We start from the raw sequence: 19,862 nt of genomic DNA, 5'->3' as shown, positions 1-19,862 counted from the left end.
CGGAAAACATGAAATTTTGCAATAATCTTGCGCCACCCTTGCACAAAACGACGATAATTTTTCTAATTTCATAGACAACAGAAGACTTATTATTATTAGACAGAAGAAGCATGCAGAGGTTTTAGGCGAAATTTTCCTCCAGTACAGAAATAGAGGCAAAACCATGACATGTTCAACGACTTAAGAGGCTCCAAGGCTAGTTTTACTGCATTGTCCTTAATAGAATACAGGGTGGCTCAAAACGAATTTGGATTTTCTCAATTTTTTGCATTTTATTGCGGAAATTTACAGAAATTCCTTCACGGAAGCAGCAAATGCATTGCGTTGATCCAGATTGCCGCTTATTAAGCGGGAAAAAAACAAGAAGTTGTTTTTCCCCAGTTGAACGCAGGTAGTAGTGATGTTGATTTGGAAAAACGCGAAAAGCTCGAGCGTAAACGACAAAGAGTCTGAAGGTGAACAACCATAATTATGAGTTTCCTTGAATGGCCACGTAGCTGATCTTTGACCGCTTTATTAAATAATTTAGGAAAAAAAGCACGTTTAATATCTGCCCAGGAAAGTGGTTTAATGGCTTATTACTACTGCTTGTACGCTGCGAACACTTGCTAGTTTTCCTGTTCCACGGTTTTTTTGGTTCAACGTTTACTGCATTTATTGCAATTAATTGCTAAAATCAATGCAATCAATCTGCAAAGGAATGGATACAGGAGACCATAAAAAAGATAATTTTCATAAAAATGAAAAAAACTATTTGCGAGTTGAGATGGTGGAACCTAAAATGTGTGTTACGGAGCCTCTCAGGGCTCAAAAATCTGAGGGATTCGTTCGGCTCCACCAACATCCCCTCCGATAGGAGAAGTACAACAACAAGAAGAAGGAAAGAGTCTCATAATGAATTCAGCAGTGGTGCGGCTGCACCTCATAAATATTAAGCCGAAGAAAGCTTTCCCTCATTCAACCGAGCCAATGATAGTAACCTTGACACTGACTCTGTGATATAAGAGAGTAATTACTCTTATGCGCCCATGCAACGACGAAATCCCCCAGCGAATCATCTCCAAGTAGCACTTTCTCTTTGAATTTCTCATTCACCTTGACATAGACAGTGATAAAACGCGAAAACCTACTTTCGATGTGCTTCCTTATGGACTTTTATGTAATGTCTTCTGGCCTTGTGGGGGCAAATGAACGTCCTTGGTAGAGAAAGTGGGCAAGATTTTCTGCCATACCATAGTGCTTGATGCGGTAGGCTCATAATGGTACCTGCTATTCGCTATAGTACGGGAGCCTATTCTTTGTGGGTTTATCGAAACCATGCATTTATTCACTAGCCTGGTCGATATTTTGACTCTTGGTCTTGAATGGTACATTTTTTCCTACAATTCTGCCTCAATTTTAAGTTTTGCATACTTCGCATACTGGAAGTAGGTAGACATTTCAAGATCTGCTAATCGCAGGCACCCCTGGACCGGTTTCAACTCAGCTGATGAGAGCCAAAAGGCTCGAAACTCCTCTTGGGGTGCCTGCGATTGACACATCTCAAAGTCTTCATCTCTGAAACTTCTGGCGGCTCCGATCAAGCATTTTCAGTTTGATATATAACTTCATCATTCATATGATTGGGAAAAATCAGAATCTTATACGATTTAAGTGAAATTTATTGGGTGTTTAGCATCACATGTTGCCTATAGGGTGAGGCAATTTCAAGTTGCTACCTGCACTGGATTGGAAGTTACAAATTTTTTAAAAAGAGCGTGCACTTTACTGAAGTTGTTCCAATAGCGTGCGCGTGAGTGGAATTACTATTTTTGACCCTTCGATATGATCGGGAAAAATCAGTATTTATACGATTTGAGTGAAATTTATTGGGTGTTTAGAATCAAATGTCGTCTATAGGATGAGGAAATTTCAAGGTGCTACTTGTTGTGGATTGGAAGTTACGAATTTTTAAAAAAGAGCGTGCACTTGTGGGAAATTGCTCTTTTTTGATCCATCATTTACATAGGTGGAAAAACTCAAGGTTTTAGATGATTTGAGTGAAAGTTGCAGCGTTTTTAGCGTCGAGTGTCTGCTAGAGAACCAGTAAATTTAATATTGTTAATTATTCCGCATTGGAAGTTACGAATTTTTAAACAAGAGCGTGCGCGTGAGTGGAATTACTATTTTTGAGCCATCATTTATATGATCGGGAAAAATCAGAATTTATGCGATTTGAGTGAAATTTATTAAATATTTAGCATCAACTGTCTTCTACAGAGTGAGCGAATGTCAAGTTGCTAGCTGCTCGGGATTGGGGCTTACGAATTTTTCAAAAAGAGCGCGCATTTGAGTGGAATTGTTCTTTTTTGATCCATCATTTACATTAGGTGGAAAAACTCAAGGTTTTAGATGATTTGAGTGAAAGTTGTAGGGGGTTTAGCTTCAAGTGTATTCTAGAGATCGAGTGAATTTAGTGTTGTTAATTGCTCTGCACTGAAAGTTACGAATTTTTAAACAAGAGCGTGCGGGTGAGTGGCATTACTTATTTTTGAGCCATTATTTATATGATCGGAAAAAATCAGAATTTATGCGATTTGAGTGAAATTTATTAAATATTTAGCATCAACTGTCTTCTACAGAGTGAGCGAATTTCAAGTTGCTACCTGCTCTGGATTGGAGCTTACGAATTTTTCAAAAAGAGAGCGCATTTGAGTGGAATTGTTCTTTTTGGACCCACCATTTCCATAGTTGGAAAAATCGTTATTTTGTACGATTTGAGTCAAATTTGTAAACTGGTTAGCGACAAGCATCTTCTATAGAATGAGCGAATTTCAAGTTGCTACCGGCTCTGGATTGGATGCTACCGATTTTTAAGCAAGAGCGGGCACTTGAGTGGAATTGTTCATTTGGCCCACCTTTACAGGGTTGGCAAAGATCAGGATTTTCTACGATTTGAATGAAATTTTCAGTATTTGCAGCTTCAGGTATCGTCTATACGGCGGGTGAATTTCAAGTTGCTGCCGGTTTTAGATTGGAAGTTGCGAATTCTCATCGTAAACAAGGCATTTATTAAGAACGATGTTCACATCTAAAGGCTACACTAAGACTTACACTAAGACGGTCTTTGAGGTTCACTGGCCGCAAAATAATTCAACCTGACCTTCATACCATTTGAATGAAACATGTTACGCTATTAACCAATATCTGCCGGGTTTCATATAAGAGAAAACCCAGATAATTATGGCTCTGATGCGTTCTTCTTCGCGATCAATCACTCTAACATTTCTTGATTCTAAGCATTCTGACTATTAATGAAAGTCCATCGCATGAAGTTCAGCAAAAGGCTTCAGTCGATTTTTATAGATTTTATTTTATTTTCCAGCACTTTGCCAGCGGTTGGTTCTTGGACTACAGCTACAAATGCCAGCCAGTGGATTACTCCACCAACGACAGAGCCATGAGGGTGAGTTAAACAAAGCTCAAATTGCCCCAAAATTGAGTTTTTTCGTTTATAGATGGCCAGACTCTGCTGGATTTACTACGTATCAAAGCTGACTGAATTTGCCGACACCGTGTTCTTCGTCATGCGGAAAAAGGACAGTCAAATAACTTTCCTCCATGTTTACCACCACAGCTTGACCCCCTTGGAGACCTGGTTTCTGGTGAAATTTATTGCTGGTAAGTCGTCTTCCCCATCTTTGGAGTTTGGTCGCATTCCAACCCATTCCCTCCTAAATTTGCCTCCTAAAATTGCCTCATTATTACCCTGATTAGTAGTTTGGTAATCGGTTCGGCTTCGAAGTTATCGACCTTCGTTCAAGATCCGTCTGTTCAAATACATATAAATGTTTCCGAAATTTCGGACGTGTTAATTTACTATGTCAGGGCTTTTGTGGAGGTTTTGCAAATGCGAGCGCACGTGTAGCTGAAGAAAAGACGCATTTCACAAGTTATGATTGAAGCTGATGCAAATTGCTGCAATATTCTTGCAAAACGACACCAAGGACCGGTTTGAAGAAGTGGAAGAGTGGAAACTTTGGCTTCTCTCCTAGAGTCCCTTAAATGGAAGCAGAAGAAGTCAGAGCTCCAGAAAATTGAATGGAAAAAGGGAGAGTGGAGCTCAACCGCCAAAGGAAATTAATGAACAAAAAGAACACAGTCATTGTTAATCTGAGGGATCGTCCATCGCCTGATAAAGTTCTTTGTAAAGGATGAACTGATAAAATCATATAAATTTGAAATTTAAGTGAGTTACTGCACCTGAAACACAGACATCAATACGCGTTTATGGTGGGTGAAAGAAACGACTTTTCCATGGCAAAACCGGCTGAGAATGTGGAAATTCTGTCGAAGGAATTCGTGTTGCGAAAATCCAACAGCTGATCAATTCTGTCTTGGCACATGGAATGTGATTTGGTGCCGATTAGGGATATGTTGTATGTCGAATGTATATTTTCAGTTTTCCCGGGTTAGCAAGTGGAAAGCGAATAATCTACACCCTACAGCCAGTGGACCCAATAAAGAACCCGTAAAGGCAAAGGATCTACACTTTGCAGAGTGCAAATTCCTAATCGCTAGCAAAGCTTCGTTGGTAAAAATGCGTTAGCATTTTATGAAGACTTATAACAGCTGATAAAATTTAAATCTGCAGAGAAATATTGAATACACCAACTGTTCCGCCATAGTAAATTGCATTTTTGTATGGTTTTCCATTAAATATCGTAAACGTTAACACGGTAGCAATAAAGCCCGAACCAGACCCGAGTTAAAGCGAAATGCGAGAAAGGATAGGCCAAGTAGCGCGCTTGCCATTTACATTAAAAAATCCATATACAAACTACGCGGTTATTGCAAAACTTGTTAGAAAGTACAAGCCTAGATAATTACCTTACGTACGTACAGGTATACAAAATTCATCTGGCCTTATTGAGATTTTGTTCGTTGTCCGACAGAACTTTAGATTATTCATTAGAACGCTCCGCGCGATTAGTTGAACTGAACCTATTTAAGCTCTACCAAGGGCTCAATATTGCCCTTTTTGGACTTTTAATGACCCCCCCATTCAATTCTCTATCCAACGATGCCAAAACGAACTCTGTGGCTCGAATGGTTCTTGAGAAACTTCGAAAAAAGCAGCGTCATGTTTGAGTCGATTTTGCAACTCAAAAAAAAAACCACGCAAATCTAAAACTTCTTGAATTCAAGCACTGTTTTGAGAAAACTGCCAACATTTCCCCTTTTGAACTAAAGTTAATTGAACCTAAGTGTTTAGCATAACTTGTTCAGCGTCCAGCAAAACAGCCACATCATTAACGAGAGATTAACACATTTGCGCTTTGCATATTATTCCTCCAATAGTATTTCCTGTTTCAGGGGGCCATGGAACTTTGCAAAACTTGATCAACAACTTCGTTCACGCAATTCTGTACTTCTACTATATGGTGGCCGCTTTGGGGCCGGAATACCAAAAGTACCTCTGGTGGAAGAAGCACTTGACCACTCTACAACTGGTAAGCCATCAAATGTGTGCAAAAAACCAAATAGTGAGTTTTCCCGATAAATTCCAGGCGCAATTCATGATTGTCTTCGCTCACGCTTCCCTGCTGTTCTACAACGATTGTGGCTACCCGCGGCTTATGGGCGTCGCCATGATCTGCAACTCCACGATATTTTTCGCTCTCTTCTTGAACTTCTACTATCAATCGTTTATTAACAATAAGAACAAGAGCATTAAAGCTGCCCCCCAAAAGACTGTTAAAGCTGAGTAGATTAGGTGTAGACGGTTAAACCAAAGTGCGTTTATGCACACTTTTAAGGCTATTTTTTCCGTTTGCTAAATGCACTTTGGTCATTTGTACATAGCGAATAGGTCTAGCGACTTGAAGCTTTTTGCACATTTGGTAGGAAACCGTCTCTGGGCAGGCGACTTATAAAAATCCACTCCGATTAGGGTTATTCTTCAACGTGCCTTTTTAGTAGGATAGTAGGTACAATTCGGCCAAATTCCTGGCGCATGCCGGGTTTAAATAGTGAAACTACACTGAAATTTAGCCCATTTTTTGCCACTCTACGGCGAATGTTTCTGCTCTTTTTTCTAGTCCATGAAGGTGTTAACATTAGCTAAGTTCCGCATGGTGTTTATTCGCAATTTTTTTGAGAAGTGTTTTTTTTTGATGATATTGTTAACATCAACAGCTCAAACAGTACAAATTTCACACAGTAGGGAATCGAGGATTAATGAGATTCAGATTTTAAAAAATCTTGCCACTTTCACGCTAAAAAAATCACATAAAAATCACACCAACACGGACAATTACGTTCTAGTGCAATAAATATACTTTATTTAAGCGAAACAATCGAATATAAAACTAGTCATAATGATTTTATAGTTTAATTAACTCGTGTCAGACTTGCCTCACATGTACCTTTGATAAGACCAAAGATTAGACAATCTTGGTAATTTAAAAAGCGAACAACTTCGAATTTTACTTTCACTTGTTGAGTCTTGAGATCTAAAAAAATCAATTTAAAGGTTGTGACCTGATGATTTAAGTCTGTTTACATGTTTTTCTGCATATGGTGTACAAACGGCGTTCTTAGTATTAGTTATGATGGGACTAAAATGGGTTTTATTCATGACAAAGTCAATTAATTACTATAGAACTTATGCGGTCGTTAATCGCGTTTTCAACAAACTTGATAATGCATTAATTAAATTCCAGGTAGACAGCTGATCAACAGCTCGTAAAATAGCGCTAATTTTATTTATTATAAGGTAGGCTAATGTGTTCTTAGGTGAGCGTATTTTAGTCAATGGACAATATTCTCTGATTTTTAAGCAGGCTGCTCAATTTACACTTCGATTAAAGAATGTGATTCACACCGCTGTGTTTCAATTAATAACACCATAATCTAGTTCCACTGTATTTACATAGAATCTGGACTATCCACAAATCTCCTTCGTTCCGTTTCGATTTTAAATAATGCTTTGTTTGATAGCGGCTCGATTTTGGTGTATTTTGCGATGGCTGGACAGCTGGCCCGATTGTTTAAATCTGCAAACCCATTTTTTAACAGAGTTTTAGTCGAAAATGGAAAAAAGTACCGGCGGCCGCACTCGTGGCACATATAGGGCGTCTCTCCTGTATGGACCCGAATGTGGCTCTTCAACGTGCGAGGGTCTCCAAAGGCTTTCCTGCAAATACCGCAAACGTGTTCTTTCAGCCCCGAATGCGTCTTGCGATGGGCGGCCAAGTGGCTTGTTGTCTTGTAGCGTTTGTTACACAGCTCGCACTTGTAGGGTTTTTCTCCTACGAATTATTTGCGTTATAATCACTGAAAGGTTCCAGTAAAAAGTCTTACCAGAGTGCTTCCTCAAATGGATCTGTAAATCCGACGATCTTCCTGAGCGCCAGCCGCAAATATCGCACTGAAACTTCTTCTCCCCCGTGTGGGCTTTTTCGTGAGCGGCCAGTGCACTTTTGCACACAAAACTCTGCAAAATCAAAGTGAGAACAGCGGAAAAGTGCGTTTCCTAAGCAGACCTTTGGGCAGATGGTGCACTGGTATGGTTTTTCAGCCGTGTGAGTCCTCATATGAATCTTCAAGTACGATGAGGTTTTGAATCTGTTGCTGCACAGTTTGCATTGAAATGGTTTTTCGCCTGTATGCGTTCGATAGTGCGTCCGCAGGCTGAAACGATGAATAAAAGTCGCCCCTTGGTTATTCAACCGCCAATTAACGCTCCTGACCTGGAAAAACCCGCTTTTGCTTACCACACGTTTCACACTTATGTCTTTTGTCCCCCTGGTGTATTTTCAGGTGATTTAGGAGGCTGTGTTGGTTCGAGAGTTTTTTATTGCACTCCCTGCACTTGAACGACTCCGGGTCGGTGTGCTTTTTCTGGTGCGCCTGGAAGATAAATCTTCCATCTTGCGATAGTTCACCTGCGATATTCACATACCATCAGCGAGCTTTGCTTTAAAAAACTCCTGCCACATAAATCACATTTGAGTTGTTTCTGAGAGGAGTGGTGATTAAAGTGCACTTTCAATGGGGTCAGTGTGAAAAACCGTTCGGGGCAACTGGGGCACCCAAATGGCTTCAACCCTGGATGGTTTCGTTTCACGTGGAAAAGATAGGCCGTAGCATCTAAAAGATCAGCAGTTTTTAACTTGCTTTCGGAATATCCCTTTTTCGTTACCATCGAATTGCGACAGGCATGATTCACATTCCATGCGGCTTCCATGCTTTAGAAGATGCTGCTTGTAGGTGAACTCAAACCTGAATGTTTTCGAACACAAATCGCAGCTGAAGTTTGCGTCTTTCAATGGCTGGACAATTTTCATATCTGTGTTTCTAGAGTTTCCTCCATGGGTAGCTTCTATTGGGTTGTCGGTCAAAGACAAAGTCGTGCTCTTCCATTTATTGTCAGCTTCTTTGCTGTTTCCAGTGGCATCTTCAGTTTGTACCTCGCAAATTTCTTCTGAGTGTTCAAATAGCGCGCTTGATCCACTTTTTAAGGCCTCGTGTTTAGGGTTCTGAAGAAAATTAGCCTTTTTTTAGAGCCAAGGGTTGTCCCATATAAATAAATTGAGTACAAATACGTAGACTTCCATCCTAGGTTTAAAGAGGCGATTAAAACGGTTTATTTACCTGCACATCGATGTTAAGATTTTCCACAATTAGAATTCTTTCAGAAGATTGCGGTGGTTTAATATAGATCTTTAAAGCGCCCACATAACTTTCGGGGACCGCATTTGCATTATAAACCACGGTGACCTGGTTGGATTCCTCATCAACGATTAGGTTTTTTAGTTGAAATTCCGCATCACGGACTCGCTTTTGAAAGTCCCTTGCTATATTCAGGGTTTTTAAGCAATCGACGCATATGTGGCTGGGGAGGATTGGATTAGCCTTGAGCTGGAATGCGTTTGATTAGCCTTAGGAAGAAGTAGTGAATTTTTTAATGAGTGAAAAGTGATGGAAACCCCATTTCCATCACAAACACCACTAAGAAGAAAAGCTGTTAAGGAAAGGGTTTTCTATCAGGTGAGCATAGTGTACACTATTCTTCAAACGCTAGGGCCTAATACACTGCAAAATGACCTAAAATAACCAATTCACTTACTTCAATACTGAACACATCGCGAATACTTGAATTTACATTATTGTTCCATATGGAAGTTAATTCTTCCGCTGTTTTCTCGGTCAGGCAAGTTCTGCAGGTTTTCTCAATTTCTAGAATCACTTTGGCGGGTTCCAACATATTATAGCGTATTATTTTCAGAAACTATTCTCGCGTTTTTCAGTGAATTAATTCTATGGGTTTATTGACAAACAAACCTTCAGAGAATGAAGTTTTCCCCGTCAATATATAAGTATTTGGAAGATGTGACATCCACGCTTAGGGGCCTGATCAATTGCGGTAATTGTGTATAAAAAGTGCAAGATTGGTGTTTTTGCAGCTATTCAAAAGGTAGATGGGGAAAAAACAACTGGACTAATAGTATCAATATATATTCCTTAAATTGAACATTTAAAGTCCAGTTAGCGGTGTATAAAAAATGAACAATTATTGAGTTATTTTTTTAGAAAAATTGACTAGAATCTCGATGTCTTTGTATAGCTTTCTGAGGCGACATGAAATTGAAGTCATGTCCTACCACTTATATTAATTAAAATTGTTCTATCCTAAAGTATTTTAGTTTTATTAGAAATTGTTCTTTTATGAAGCGTTCCTGGCAGTGTATAGTTTCATTATTGTCAACTATTATTCTTTAATATTAAAATCACCATCGGAATTAAAGCTTGCTTGGAGACTGTCTTCTAGATTGGTCCTATTTATGCATCAAGTCCTCGTCTGGCTTAACAGTACGGATTTATCAATACTACCCGGTATAATACTGAATTAGTTGCCTAATTTATATATACAGGTTGTGCGATGCTTCGTAGGTATCGATTAAAAAAAATAATTTAAGACATTTCAAGCGTAAAGACGTTTTATGAATATTAACAATTTCATGTTAACTCCGTTGACATTTTGCCGAATGAGTCAAGTGGAAAGTGGGTGACTGTGCGCGATCTTATGCGTTGAAAATCGAAAGTTTTCAGGTTTTTTTCAATTTTTAATGGGAAAACTGGTGATTTTCTCAAATAGGAGAGTTTGCTTAAACGTTTCGTAGTATTATTTCCGACTGGAAGCGCGATTTTAACACAAAAACTCAATTTTTCAAATTGAAGGATTTTTGACGTTTAGTTCTCCGTCTTGACATCAGCTGCATATAATCCAGGATGTTAAATTCTATATTTGGAGTTTTCTGCACTGATTTGAGGATGGATGAACTATCTAGAAACATGCAGTCACATACTAGGTCGTAGCATCGATAAAAAGTATCATTTAGGACATTTTATGAATACTAACAAATTTATGTTAACTCCATTGACATTTTGCCGAATGAGCAGAGTTGAGAGTGGGCGATCTTCTGCGTTGAAAATCGGAACTTTTCGGGTTTTTTTTCAATTGTAAGCCAAAAACTGGCGATTTTCTCAAATAGGAGAGTTTGCTTAAACGTTTTGTAGTATTATTTGCGGCCAAAAGCGTGATTTTAACAAAAAAAATCGAATTTTCAATTGGAAGAAGTTGTGACGTCTAGCTCTCCATTTTGACATGAGCTCCAGGACTCAGCTCAATCCTCTAAATTACATGTTTGGGAGTTTTCTTCACTGCTTTGAGGATGGATGGACTACGTAGAAACAGGCAGTCAAATAGTAGGTAAGCGCCTTTTTCTAAATGCTACCGCGGTCAGCAGTGGCGGCTTGTTTTAAGTGTATTTGAAAAGTTTCAATGCTTTTTGCAATAAAAACCTTTAGGTTGATTGTTGGGTAAATTTGCTTGGTCCGGGTCCCACTTTCTTGCAAAGGTGGACAAAGAGAATATGTACTTCTTGAGATCTGACTCTTCTTTTCCCTATTGATTGTGTTAGACTGTGTGCTTCCTATTGATGGATTGCAATCAGGTCTGTTTCCTTCTACTTAGTAATTTGTCCTCAGCAACACTTTTCTGCATCGTACGCTGCATCGCACAACTCCTCGCTTATCAAGTAATTACATAAAGCCTTACCCTGTAGTAAATTGAATGTTACTTAATAAAGACACTTGCTAGACTTATTACGCATTCGAAACTTCTCAGAGCTTAAACGTAGATTTCGGCCCCTGGATTAATTTTCTGTCCACTCGTTCCGCTGACAATTTGCAGGGGCGCCTTTATATAGACGTTTCGGGCCAACGTGGGCCTTTTTGCTTGTTCCTCCGATAGCGCCTCTTCTTTGGGGTTTTCCTTCAGCTTCTTCAAACTGCTCGAATATCTGCAATAGTGCGTAATTAATATTTTTTCGGAAAATCGCTGCCTAGGCACACGAATTCTGTGACTCGAATGGTTCTTGAGAAACTTCGAAAAAAGCAGCGTCATGTTCAAGTGGATTTTGCAAACTAAAAAGGTCATTTATTTCTGTCTAGAATGATGTACAAATGAGCGTTCTGTGAGAAACATGCAAAACGGGACGGAAAACATGAAATTTTGCAATAATCTTGCGCCACCCTTGCACAAAACGACGATAATTTTTCTAATTTCATCTGTACCTTGATTGGTTGCGTCCGCTTCTCACGCCGCTGTCCGATGTTGGCTGGGTGCTGGGGCTGGTCGAGCTGGTGGTGCTTCTCCTAATCCCATTGCAAATTAGCCCCCAATTGAAGTGGGTTTAGAAAAAAATTACCGAATAATTCCGGTGTTCTGGAACTGTCGCTTCAGCTTCCTCATGCCGCACAGTCTGGAAAACCCTCCTCGAAACTTGGAGCTCATGATATTGTACAGTATGGGGTTCACTGCTGAGTTGATAAAGAACATAATGCGGGAAAAGTACAGGATTTTGTAGTAGTTGTCAAGGCCTGGAAGCAAATCTGTTGCCAATAACGTGGATTTGGTACGTGCTTTCACTACTTGCCCATACGGAAGTTGGATCCAGGCGGGCTGAAGATGATCCAAAGGGTCAGAGCTCGAAACGGGGATAGGCAGATGAAAAAAGCTGTGACCACAGTGGCCAACATCAACATCACTTGCTTCCTGTACTTTATTACGCTTTGGCTTGGCACGGATACGCTTTTCGTTTGAAGGGAGACCTGGAAGGGCCACTTTGCCAGAATTACTCAAATTAACACTAACAAACTTACCAGTTGTGAAGGATGCGACATGAGTGTTCGGGCAATCAATGCATAGACGCATATCAATATAGCTAGAGGAATAATGAAAAAAACTATGATGGAACCGACGAAAAATATACAGGGCATTAAGTCAACGGCCATACTGAAGCAGACAAAGATCAGGGAACCGTCGAAGTAGCTGTCGGATTCATACTGGGTGATGGCAAGGATCGGACTGGAACACAAAAAATCAAGCCAACTTTTCCAAAAACCTCCCCGTAGAACTCTTAATTGTAAATAATGTTATTGTGCTGTCGCCTTATGGGTTTTACTAGTGTTTCAGCTTGGCGGCGCCCCTCTTAAGTTGGGGACAAAAGTTTTAATTAGATTCGTTACAGGTCGGTAAGCATGCTACGAAGTTTTGCGAGTTCATAAACATCACTTTTAAGGTGCTGATTTTAGATAATGTGTGTTAGGCCCTATATTAGATTCATGCAATTTTGTAAACATGAGCTGTAGGTACTTACATATTATATGGGTTGGGTTATTTCTTGGTGTGGTGAACAGTGTGATTCTCTGAGTTTCAAATTGTTGGAATTTGTGTTGGTGGTTTCTATGTGAATTTTATGGCATCTTGGAGGCTCGTTTTGGGGTTTCAATAGCGATATTTACCATTTAAGTCAATCAATCATAGGTATTTTGTTTTTTTCTAAAGATTTTATGAAACTGGTGGTTTTTGATTGAATTTCTTCCCGACGTTTTGCCAGCACGAGTGGCTGTCATCTTCAGAGAGGGGCGACGTTGTGCAAACCACCTCTGAAGATGCCAATAGCTTGTGCTGGCGAAGCCTCAACATAAAAATCCATTTCCGACGACCTAAAAGCTCAAAAACTCCAGTTTTAGGTACCCAAAAATGTTCTAAAACTGATGAGTGTTTCACGCTTTTAGACCGTTCTGGAATGGAATTATTTCAAAAAAAGTGCAAAAAATTTTGATACTTTGTCTTCTCTAAAAAACCTGCCCGAAACGTGTTAAATCTGATGCGTTTTTCGGGCTAAAAGCCTGAAAAGGAGAAGACGTTTTTGGCAGTTTTTCAGAGCTTTCGAAATTTTTAAAAGTGATTTTTTCCATTACTTGGAATTCAGAAATTGGGGAGCTTTTCTGGTTTTTAGGTCGGAGTGGAGAACTACCTTCTAAACGTTTCGCAAGCACCAATGGCTTGCATCTTCAGAGTGTTGCTATGTTGAGCAAATCACCTCTGAAGATGCTTGTGCTAGCGAAGCTGGAAAACTCCAGTTTTCGGTAACCCGAAACATTCCGAAACTGATGTTTTTCAGGCTTTTAGACCGTCGTGGAATGGAATTAATTTTAAAAAATTACACAAGTTTAGTTACTTTTTGTTCTCCTACTTTTCCCGCTTTTAGGCCCAGGTGAAAAATAATGTTTTCCAGGTTTCGAAGGAACGAGTGGCTGACATCTTCAGAGGTGGTTCACTCTGAAGATGCCAACCAATTGTGTGTGCGAAACGTCAGGAAGAAATTCCATACAACCACGACCTAAAAACCTGAAGAACTCATCAGTTTCAAACGCTCACTATTTAAAATTCGATTTTTCTGCTTGTCTTCTGTAACGTGAGTTTAAATGTCTGAGATGTCAAATAACTGCAACTTTGGGGAATTTAAGATTCAATTCAATTCAGAATGGAATAAATTCCACTTTTAATTAATCTGGTTGTCTTACAAGCTTCCTCGCAGTCAAATCCTGGACTGAACGACCGAACAAAATGGAATAGGAGGGAAAGCATTAAAACAGTTATGCAAACTTGGACTTACAAATATTTATTATAGAAAAGCTTTGATTTCATCTTTGGTTGATTCTTACAAAGACACCGCTTCACTGTAGCAGACGCTAATATAAATATTCTAGTAATATTAAGTTAAAATCTGATCTTTTCCCTTATGAATGCCTAGTGTAGATCTCTGTATGAACTATTTACGTTTAAAACTCATAAATATTCAAACCCTTTTAAACGCCCAGAATTGGCACATTTTATAAGAAAAATCGAGTCAAAATCGATCCTCACGGGAATTGCTCCCAGATAAATAATTCGCTTAATCGGAATCGGTTTCTTTAAAAGCACAGTAAGCCGACTGAAAGAACTTCCATGTAAATAAGCCGATCCATCCAATGTAAACAGAAAAACATTCAAACGAAGGTTTCCTCTTCAAGTTTTCCATTCCTCTTGGCAAACTTCTCCTTCATGTCCTCACTGTTACCATTATCCCTGCAAGGTTTCCTATCCGGGCACTTTTTCGAATTATGGCCTCTTCTATTATGGCAAATAATGACTTTTTCCGTGAAAATGTTCACGCTCACTCTGCCCATCTTCGAATGGCCTCCATTATCCCTTTCTGAGTTCAGACTTTTCGTTTCAATTGAGTCGTTCGAGGTTTTGATTAGTACCGAACAGGTTTTGGGTTTGTAGCAAACTCTGTAGCCTTCGTGACTGGTACGCAAAGTGCTGCTTCTGGTGCTGGAATGTTGTCCACTACTGTGGCTATTTCTCGCAAAAAGTCTTCGACGCGTTTCTGAGCAAATGACGAATCCTGTGCGGAACTTTGAGCTCATCAGATTGTACAAAATCGGGTTGATCGCCGAATTCAGATACACCATAATTCGACAGAAATACAATATATTGTAGTACCGTTCCATGCCCAAATTATACACGCTTTCTTCCGGCACAATAATTATCCACAGCGTAAACACGCGAAACGGTATCAGACACAAGAAGAAGCTCAGAACCACCGTGCCAAGCATCAGAATCACTTGCCTCCTGGCGCGCATCGCATAATTATCAATATGCTTGTTCAGCACTAAACTAGCGGCATTATAAATAAGATTCTTAGCGATAATGCAGTACAACACAATCAGCACGATAAGAGGAACAATGAAAAATAGGAAAATACTGCCGATGAAATACAGGGCGGACCAAAAGGTGTTTGCCAATGTGTGACAGGCTGGCACTTTCGATCCATCAAAGTAGTCCACTAGTTTGAAATCTGCTATGCCAAGTATGGGGCTGCAAGAAAAGACATGGTTCTTTGAGATCACACTGTTGATTAGTTGGGGGAAGACTGTAACAGCCACTTTTGGGCAAAAAGCCATTTTTTGAGCTTTAAAAAGTTTGGCAAAGGTTCGCATGAACCAAGCGATTTGAATCAAATTTTCTAGATCTGCAGGTTTTATTGTCTTTTTAAAAGCGGATGATTTACAATGTTTTTGTTGAAATAGTTGGTAAATCTCGGCGCCGATTGGTTGTTACAGTCTTCTGCAAATTTTGCCACCGATAGAACCGAAATAGCAAAAAAGCGATTTTTTCACTTGACTCTGTGGAAGCTTTCGGTTTTCCAGCATAGTATGGAGTAGCTTAATTTCACTGTTCAATAGGATTCAATTCAGAAAAGGCAGGAAAGTGGATGAAGAAATGAAAATGCTTCGCTTCTAAATTACAGGGTGTTCATAAAAAACTTGACATTTTTCTTCATTGAAACATTCACAAAACACCCTGTATATGAAAATTTGGACGCAAAACAGTCTTGAAAGTCCCAAACATTGGTCGTGTTAGTTGGGTTAGTGAAAGCACCGGAATAAAGCAAATACATTTTCCAATAGTTAGTTCCACATGTTAGTAGGCAACAGTTGCACATAAGCAGGCTTCGTACTTAAATAGAACGATCACAAAACACCACAACGTACAAAAAACGATCACAAATCACAGCTGGATATAAAACGGGGATTTTTCAACCAATGTTCAAGTGTTTTCTGGAAAATTAGGCAAAAATCACCGACGAAATAGTAGCGCTGAAACTTGTCCGAATGCACTCAAGGGTGCTTTATATGCATTTTCCCGTTAGAGGGATGATTAGAAGTCAAAAACCTCATCCCAAAATATGTATATCTGTGCAAGCTGATTTTCTTGAATTTTTTGCTCAGCCGTAAAACTTTCTGTACCTATACTTTCATGCGGCAAGACTTGCAGACAAATTTGATAATTAAAGTAAAAATCCACGATCCTAATTGAGGCCTATACTTGCCACCGAAAGAAGTCAAGCGAGAAGCTCATTTTTGTAACAAATTACTGGAAAAGTTCCTGAGACGGCAATCTTCCTAAGGAGGCCTCATTTCTGCTAAATGGCTAAATGGCGAATCGTTAGAGGCCGTTTTTTCATTGAGCAAAATCTTTAGGAGCGATTTTTTCCATATCGAAAAATAATGTCCAGAAGTTGGGGTTTATGGGGCTGTTAGGCGTAGCTGGAAAATCATTTCTGTCTGCTGGGCAGCGACCACCTCTGAAGATGCGAGTCACTCGTGCTTGCAAAACGTCAGGAAATGTTTTTTCCGTCTAGGCCCAAAAGCCTAAATGTTTTCTAAATTGTTGTCGTTCTGATTACAATTGTCTATTTTTCAAGTTAGTTTATCGAGAAAAATAACTAGGTTGCTTTGTTCTCAAGCTTGAAAACATATTTTTTAAATTCACCAATATGCCGGATGATTGAAAAAAACTAACACCACCTGCTGCCCACATGAAAATCATACATTTTTGCCAACATACATTATCCGGCCTTAACGTAATCGACATGACATCTTGAGTGCCACCCAATCCAAATCACTAGCGGCTCAAATTGAAGCTTTTAACTTTTTGCAATGCGCATTTCTTTGGAAAACCATCAGGTGTTTGCCGTCACAAAATATTCTTTTACTGTGTAAACCAGAGCACTCATGTGCCTGCTGCTTGCTTAGATTGGAGGATTCATGTTACCTCAGTGTTTATTGGTATGGATTTTTGCGCAAATGGAGCGAAATTTAAATGAAACATTCAAGCAGTTTTTTTGCTTAATTTTGAGCAATTCGTTTTGCTCCAGAAAATGGCTTACGCTTTTTTGAGCAATTTCAGTTGGCTTGACGGGGAAAGCGGTGGTAAAACCAGCCTAGTTAGTTGGGATGAAAAAGTGGGGCTTAATAGAAAGGCGAGGAAAAAGCGCGGTGTTTAACCCATTTCGAAAGGCCATCCTGTCCGCCCGTTGAGCTAACAAATGGAATAACCGTTTTGAAATTCCCCGTTCCAAAAGAAAGTGAGTTTAATTTCGAGTGGGATGACCGTCCTTTATTGTTTCTGCGCGTCTCCTTCCTTTATGTGACACCAAGGAATTAAAGAAATTCAATGGAAAGACAATCCGTTTATAGCCGTGGGATATAAAACGGGCATTTTAGTGCCTGGCAACTTCATCAGCAAGATGAGAATCAATAAACCTGAAAAAGTGATCAAAGACTTAATAAAATGCGGAAACTGTACTCAAATAGATGAATCTGTTTTTGAGATTCGCAATAAAACCAATTGCAAAACTACTCGCTTTTACAGTCGAGGAATACATTTAAATAGCTACAACATAAGCAAACAGCAGTATCGAACAACTCAAACTAATAATAAGCCGGATGCGCTTCAATCACCCTCAATTGAGGTCATCGGCGTTATCGAATATGGAGTGCTGCCACGGATAAGGCCTTTCCCAGAGGAAATCTCCAATATTCAGGAAAATCTTGGAAATTTACTGCGCTCTTTGCTCATACGGTTATTTATTGGAATTCGCCCTTATTTGCACAAAAGTGCAAATCGTTTGTCCCAAGCTTTTTGGCAGTGACGCAAAAATTATAATAATAGTGAGCGTGACGGGGATTTTTCATCTGTTGTGCGGGAGAACGATTTATTTTAGTGAGATTTTCACCACCTCGCATTAGCTATTTCTTCATAATTTCAATGCAGGTTGATTACCACGAAAATAACACACTTACGCTCACACTTTACTCCAAATGCTGTAGAATTGAGGTCAATTGAAAGCGAAACGGAAGAAAATGATTTTTCCCCATTTAATGGTTTGCATTCTGCAGATTTAACCGCAATTTTGCAATTTACGATTGCCGATCTGCCCGAAATACTATGCATGTATGTATTTTTTGTAGTAGTCTATTAGGAGGAGGTAGAGTTATCAATGTGTTTGTTAAGCGCCTCTCGGTAAACAATTAGAAATAAATCATCGGCTGTTTACCAAACAGTCTCATTTGGGATCAACCAGACGAAAATCCATGTTACTTAAATTTACGACCGTAAAAATGTACCGAAACCCATTACACGATACCAGATATTATCAACAAGTTTTCCGACATACGTGAATAATAAGCGGAACAATTTGGCGAAAATCCAAAGCTAATAACCGTCAAAATGCGAAATGGCTTGTGTGTTCTAGGTGAATAAACCTGAGCGTCTAATAGTGCAATAGCAGATGAATAATATTTGTACATAAACTGTCACATTCAAAGCCAAGGACTCTTTGCATGTCCAAACAGGTTATTAGTTAAATAAATGAAGATTTGTAGCCTGGAAAGTGTGAAAAGTCTTTTGATGGTTAAAGGGGAAATGTGTAGATTAGAGTAGCGTTCAAAGTTAATTAAGGAAAAAAACATGCAAATCTATTAAAGAAGGTGTAAAGAAAGCAGTAGGTAAATGTGCTTGTTCTGGGGTAAAAATGTGGAAAGTTGCCAAGTTTCAACTAGAACACCAAACTAGTCGGGATTTATGAATAATTAACTTCGTTACCAAACCACTGAAATATTTCTTTGGCCTTATGAGTGCAACATTTGCTGTGGCTTTTCTGCTTGGTAAGATTTACTTAATTTTTTCATCACATCTGCATCTCAAAAACTATTCTGTGATCAACCCCAGTTTTGATCATCATCAAATCAACGCAAATCAGCATGCAAAAAAAGAGAAATTAGTACTGTACAAGCTGGCTTCAGAATGGAATAAAACCCTTTTATTTTGTAAAACCTGAAACCTACTGATGTTTTCGACATTAAGAGTTCTTGAGAAATTTCGAAAAAAGCAGCGTCATGTTCAAGTGGATTTTGCAACTCAAAAAAAACACGCAAATCTAAAACTTCTTGAATTCAAAGAAAACTGCCAACATTTTCCCATCCATGGTTCGCTTTCTAAAAAGGTCATTTATTTCTGTCTAGAATGATGTACAAATGAGCGTTCTTGCTCATTTTGCCTCCGAGAAATGAGCAAAAAGGGGACAGAAAACATGAAATTTTGGCCTAATCTTGAACCTAAGTGTTTGATGTTCATATTTCGCTTTCTGAGTCAAAACTACTCAAATTTCCTAACTCACGTTGTTACGACTTAGTTGACTTTTCCATTCTCTATCCAACGATGCCAAAACGAATTCTGTGGCTCGAATGGTTCTTGAGAAACTTCGAAAAAAGCAGCGTCATGTTCAAGTGGATTTTGCAACTAAAAAAAAAACCACGCAAATCTAAAACGTCTTGAATTCAAGTATTTTTTTGAGAAAACTGCCAACATTTCGCCATCCATGGTTCGCTTTCTAAAAAGGTAATTTATTTCTGTCTAGAATGATGTACAAATGAGCGTTCTTGCTCATTATGCCTCCGAGAAATGAGCAAAAAGGGGACGGAAAACATGAAATTTTGGCCTAATCTTGAACCTAAGTGTTTGATGTTCATATTTCGCTTTCTGAGTCAAAACTACTCGAATTTCCTCACTCACGTTGTTACGACTGAATCGACTTTTCAATTCTCTATCCAACGATGCCAAAACGAATTCTGTG

General features: G+C 39.1%; 3 protein-coding genes across 5 annotated transcripts in view; 1 reads left to right on the top strand and 2 right to left on the bottom strand.

Annotated features, from left to right (window-relative positions):
* The window catches only part of LOC109543928 (elongation of very long chain fatty acids protein 7), a 12,054-nt gene extending 5,190 nt beyond the window's left edge, over positions 1 to 6,864 (top strand). Inside the window, exons 4-7 of the mRNA XM_019913866.2 lie at positions 3,365 to 3,445; positions 3,498 to 3,660; positions 5,356 to 5,492; positions 5,550 to 6,864. Of these exons, the coding sequence (XP_019769425.1) occupies positions 3,365 to 3,445; positions 3,498 to 3,660; positions 5,356 to 5,492; positions 5,550 to 5,750 (582 nt within the window). The 3' untranslated portion in view covers positions 5,751 to 6,864. The remainder of the gene's footprint in view (positions 1 to 3,364; positions 3,446 to 3,497; positions 3,661 to 5,355; positions 5,493 to 5,549) is intronic.
* On the bottom strand, positions 6,301 to 9,329 carry LOC109543919 (zinc finger protein OZF). Of its 2 annotated transcripts, XM_019913851.2 has the most exons (9): positions 9,113 to 9,329; positions 8,638 to 8,904; positions 8,186 to 8,522; positions 7,946 to 8,133; positions 7,758 to 7,893; positions 7,527 to 7,699; positions 7,345 to 7,477; positions 7,088 to 7,292; positions 6,301 to 7,037 (listed from the first exon to the last, which is right to left on the bottom strand). In XM_019913851.2, exons 1-9 carry the CDS (start codon positions 9,248 to 9,250, stop codon positions 6,959 to 6,961), a joined length of 1,656 nt encoding a protein of 551 aa, XP_019769410.2. In that variant the 5' UTR covers positions 9,251 to 9,329; the 3' UTR covers positions 6,301 to 6,958. The 2 variants fall into 2 exon arrangements, with proteins under 2 accessions (XP_019769410.2, XP_048524100.1); XM_048668143.1 differs by lacking the exon at positions 8,638 to 8,904 and having other exon boundaries at positions 9,113 to 9,317.
* A 155-nt stretch (positions 9,330 to 9,484) lies between these two features.
* The window catches only part of LOC109543923 (thyrotropin-releasing hormone receptor), a 37,468-nt gene continuing 27,090 nt past the window's right edge, over positions 9,485 to 19,862 (bottom strand). The window contains exons 5-9 of one of the 2 annotated variants that reach the window (XM_019913857.2): positions 12,211 to 12,415; positions 11,985 to 12,159; positions 11,757 to 11,928; positions 11,623 to 11,703; positions 9,485 to 11,348 (exon numbers count right to left, since the gene is read on the bottom strand). In XM_019913857.2, the coding sequence (XP_019769416.1) occupies positions 11,177 to 11,348; positions 11,623 to 11,703; positions 11,757 to 11,928; positions 11,985 to 12,159; positions 12,211 to 12,415 (805 nt within the window). In that variant the 3' untranslated portion in view covers positions 9,485 to 11,176. Of the gene's footprint in view, positions 11,349 to 11,622; positions 11,704 to 11,756; positions 11,929 to 11,984; positions 12,160 to 12,210; positions 12,416 to 13,997; positions 15,260 to 19,862 lie in introns of those variants that run through there. The other variant, XM_019913856.2, reaches the window with a different exon arrangement.

The sequence above is a fragment of the Dendroctonus ponderosae genome, unplaced genomic scaffold, assembly GCF_020466585.1.
Source record: "Dendroctonus ponderosae isolate FM_Combo_2020 unplaced genomic scaffold, Dpon_F_20191213v2 Dpon_F_20191213_7, whole genome shotgun sequence".
Classification (NCBI taxonomy): Eukaryota; Metazoa; Arthropoda; class Insecta; order Coleoptera; family Curculionidae; genus Dendroctonus; species Dendroctonus ponderosae.
The sequence above is the reverse complement of the archived record's forward strand: the minus strand, read 5'-3'. Positions and strand labels throughout refer to the sequence as shown.